The 4,220-nt window shown below is 45.4% G+C and overlaps 1 protein-coding gene across 4 annotated transcripts; it reads left to right on the forward strand.

Annotated features, from left to right (window-relative positions):
* The first annotated feature begins 650 nt into the window (after positions 1–650).
* On the forward strand, positions 651–4,094 carry otop2 (otopetrin 2). Of its 4 annotated transcripts, none has more exons than XM_029836015.1 (7): positions 651–735; positions 1,445–1,809; positions 1,879–2,015; positions 2,092–2,150; positions 2,239–2,381; positions 2,461–3,305; positions 3,396–4,094. In XM_029836015.1, exons 1-7 carry the CDS (start codon positions 686–688, stop codon positions 3,564–3,566), a joined length of 1,770 nt encoding a protein of 589 aa, XP_029691875.1. In that variant the 5' UTR covers positions 651–685; the 3' UTR covers positions 3,567–4,094. The 4 variants fall into 4 exon arrangements, with proteins under 4 accessions (XP_029691875.1, XP_011602317.2, XP_011602316.2 ...); XM_011604015.2 differs by lacking the exon at positions 651–735 and adding an exon at positions 864–1,002; XM_011604014.2 differs by lacking the exon at positions 651–735 and adding an exon at positions 1,017–1,157.
* Positions 4,095–4,220: the final 126 nt, after the last annotated feature.

Below are 4,220 nucleotides of genomic sequence, written 5' to 3' on the forward strand. Positions count from 1 at the left end.
GGCTGAGGGGGGCAACACAGGCCAGGGGTTGGGTGGTGTGTGGTGTGTGGGGGTCCCCCAGATTTTGTCATATCGGCGTAGATCGCCTGTGAATTGCGGAATCGTAACATGCACACGCGCAGGCACGAGCTATTATTTGCTGACCTTGATAATCTCTTATTTAAAGTCTTGTATATAAAACAAGATCTGTATTTATAGTTATAATGACTCTGTTTTGTAGTAAATTAAGAAAGAGGAGTCGTAAAATCACCCATGCTTTTTCCATGGCTGCCCTGATTGCTCAGTGGATACTTTCCTTTTTACTGTTTACATCAAACTATTCGGTAACAATAATGCACATCTTAGCAGTTGCATCTAAATTCTCTCCCAGATTACAGCATCCACTAAAGGGGGCCCTTTTCCCCTTTTATTTGAAGCCGAGAGGATAAAAGTGGGATTCCAGAAGTGATCCTGCACTCACAAAAAAGGCACATCAAATTGTGACCTATGGATGTAGTGATAAGGGAGGAAGAAGAGCAGGTTAGACGGACTTGATTCGCAGTCATGACCCCTGAGGGCCACAGCCAAAAGGAGAAGAAGCTTAAAATTCTTTCAAAGTTAGTCCCACCCTGCTTTAAAAAAGAGGACAGTTAGCATATTTAAACGGATGAAACTGCACAGAAGCCTGACTGAAACTTCCATAACAATGGAGCTCAACACCAGTCAGCACTTCAGGGGGGGACCCACAGAAACAAGGTCAGAAGCTCAAAATTGTACGGTAATCGTTCAGTAAGATCAGGTTGTTGTTTTTTGGGATCTCAGAATTACCCAGAAAAGGGATTTCACGGAAACACCTTTTGAACTTTTGTATTTTGTCCAAAAACAAGGTGTGTTTGGTGACAAAATGGTGTCGTACAACACAAATTTATTGACATTTATGACTGTACAGTAAACTGATCCGCCTCAGAGCGCGTATAAAAGTCATGACAGCTCGGCCTGCTCCTCAGAATCGCTCAGCTTCAGGTACGCTTCACTGACTTGATCCATTTGAATGTTTTCAGTTGAGAGATTTAGCTCAGTTTTCAGTGCGCAGTGGTTGTTTTCATCTAATGTTGCACCTTCAGTCTTTTGGACGTGACGCGTGATCTTATCAGAGACGGAGAGATAATCTAACCCAGGTCCGAATGTTTGGGGTCTCATTCGTTTAGCATTGGTTTAGTTGGTTATTTTGCTCTTTTGTGCAGCACTGGTGTTGACACGTATGCTGATTTTGTAGCCGCGGACAGGTTTCACTTGGGCGGGGCCAGTCCAGGAAAGAAGTTTATAAAGGGTGTAGGACAGCCTTGCTTGTAACCAGATGCAGCTTCAGTTGCAGCACCTGGAGGACAGAGCAGGAAAATATGTGTCTGAATAGTGGCTTTCCCTGCCAGTGTTTGACCGATGGCTATCCTTGTCAACCCTGCAGGATGACGTGCAAAGACAAGGAGACAGAACAGGCTCATCTCTCCAACAGCACCAGTGCTCCGGGTCAAACGGAGAACCCCTGTGAGCCCGACCCAGATGCTGACACAGTGGTGAGGGAGCGGCCCCGCAACTGGGGATGGATGCTGTCCGGGATCTTCTGCGTCAACATCCTGATCCTGGGCTGCGCTCTGGTCAGCAGCAGTGCTTACAAGGAGGTTGACATCGACATGTCCGACCTGCAGATCTTCCTCACCATCCTGCTCATCCTCACCTCCATCTGGATGATCTATTATATCACCTACACAGCCAGGCAGGAGGACGCTGTTGTTTACAAAGACGGCCACGCCGGACCTGTATGGCTCAGGGGTAAGGAAAGTTCTCATTTGATTTACAAAGATAGTCTTGGTCAATGCCTGACCCGGTCTGTTTCTCTAGGAGGTCTGGTGGTCTTCGGAGTCCTCAGTATTATCATGGACATCTTCAAAATCACCAGCTACGTGGGCTACGTGCACTGCGATTCTGCTGTAAAAGTCGTATTTCCGGTGGTGCAACTGGTTTTCGTTGTCGTGCAGGTAATCCTCGACATCCCACTCCTCATGTTTTTCCTAACTCCAAATGTAGTCAGCTCACCGTGCGCTTGCTTTGCAGACGTACTTTTTCTGGTTCCACTCCAAAGACTGTGTACAGGTGCAGAAGAACCTGTCAAGGTAGGTGGTCAGTCGCGCTAGCCTCCTCTTTGTAAAAAGAAATGAACGTGTATTCTCATGCACACTCGTGCTGTCTGATTCTCTCCAGATGTGGGCTCATGCTCACCCTCTCCACCAATCTCGTTGTTTGGATGACCGCGGTCACAGAGGAGTCCCTTCATCAAACCACATTTCCCGACTACCTGGGCAACGACACAAAAATCTCTGGACGAAGCGCATTCATTAGTAAAGGTAACTAAAGTGGCTCAAACAGTTAAAAAAGTTTTAAAAAATGAGAAATAAATTGGTGAAACCTCACACTGTCTTACAGCGGCATATGGAGATGACAAATGCAAGTGCAGCCACACTTCATGCGCCGTCTTCAAGAAGGCCTACTACTACTTGTACCCCTTCAACATCGAGTACAGCCTCTTCGCCTCCGCCATGGCCTACGTCCTGTGGAAAAATGTGGGCCGAGTGCTGGACGAACACGGCCACCACCACATTAAATTCCGGCTGAAGGACATAGCTCTCGGGCCGGTGGCAGGAGTTCTGTTAGTGACAGCGGGTCTGGCGACCTTCATTGTTTATGAGATAGAAATGCTAAAGGAGGATAGTGACAAGGAGAAGAAAGACAATGCTTTAATGATGCACTTTGTTATGAATATAGTTATAGTCGTCCTCATGTCTGTGACCACTGTCATTGGCTGCGCCATGTTCAAAGTGGACCACAGGGAGCACGTGTCAGACAAGAACCCCACAAGAAACCTGGACGTGGGGCTGCTGGTGGGAGCCTCACTGGGACAGTTCATCATCAGCTACTTCAGTATCATTGCCACAATTGGAGCCGGAGCCAAAGGACACCTGAACAGGCTCAATCTGACGGGGGGTATCCTGATGGTGATCCAGCTGGGCCTGCAGAACTTTTTCATCATTGAAGGTCTACACCGGGAGCCCTTTCATGAAGTGCAGCCAATGCCCACAGTGGTGGTGAACCCTTACGTGCTGGAGCCCATGAAAGACCTGGGCAACCTGGGAGGATCAGAAACAAAGCCCAGCCCGGCACTGGCCGAGCCGAGCCTGCACAGCCACCCAGCCGAGCACAGACCGAAACTGCTGTGGAAGCGGCGGGTGCTGAAGGAAGTCTGTGCGTTCCTGTTGCTCGGAAATCTCATAGTGAGTATAGAGCTCAATCAAATTCTCTGTTTTTGTCTCTTCACATTTGTGCAACGTTTCATCCTCCGCTCCTGTTGCTTCCCCTTACAGCTGTGGATCATGCCGGCGTTCGGTGCCCGTCCCCAGTTTGACCATAATACAGAAATGGACTTCTACAAATTCAACTTGTGGGCTACTGTTGTGAATGTCGGACTTCCATTTGGCATTTTTTACCGAATGCACTCCGTGGCGAGCTTGTTCGAGGTTTACCTGACATCATAGCGCTGCAGGTCCTCTGACCTAAAGCTGTTTTGGATAAGCTGTGTTCTTGTCTTGATAATACATTATTTCAAATCAAATTTGTTTGGTTGATAATTAATGGCAAGTATCATTTTCTGATATTACAACCTGCATATTTTACTATGTAAATGTATTGTAAATACAAAAGTAAACAAAACTTTGTATGGTTATTTAATACTTACTCTTGCACATAAGAATGGACACAGCAATAGAGCAGTAAAAAAGGTTGCTGTGATATTTTAATCAGATTTAGTTAATAGTATATGTTATATTATATATTGTGTATTGAATATATGTTGAAACCACCAGACCTGTACCTGGATTGGTTTTATCCAGCCCAGTTTCAACTAGGCCATAGTTTGTCTTTGTAAACCTGCCTTGTTCAAAAGTAATTTTTAAATTTACAATATAAAGAATCTATTAATCCATTTTATAATGATGTGTAGCTTCACATTTGGGGAAAAAAAATCAGAGTAAAAAGGAATTAAACGGGTAATTATGCTTTGTTAATTCTAAGATCAATTCTTACCACGACATTTTGTGGCGTTATTTCATTGTTTTATTTAAAGTCGTTGTTGGTTGCAGGATGAAATAATTTAACCGCTGTTCAACAACAATCGAATGCACACCAGCTTT

The sequence above is a fragment of the Takifugu rubripes genome, chromosome 5 (genome assembly GCF_901000725.2).
Source record: "Takifugu rubripes chromosome 5, fTakRub1.2, whole genome shotgun sequence".
Taxonomy (NCBI): Eukaryota; Metazoa; Chordata; class Actinopteri; order Tetraodontiformes; family Tetraodontidae; genus Takifugu; species Takifugu rubripes.

Excerpts from the sequence above, each read along its gene's own strand:
- otop2 (XM_029836013.1), top strand. The coding sequence starts at position 1,380 with ATGTGTCTGAATAGTGGCTTTCCCTGCCAGTGTTTGACCGATGGCTAT. Across the intron at positions 1,810-1,878 it reads CGGACCTGTATGGCTCAGGG|GAGGTCTGGTGGTCTTCGGA; the intron begins GTAAGGAAAGTT and ends CTGTTTCTCTAG. Across the intron at positions 2,382-2,460 it reads AAGCGCATTCATTAGTAAAG|CGGCATATGGAGATGACAAA; the intron begins GTAACTAAAGTG and ends ACTGTCTTACAG.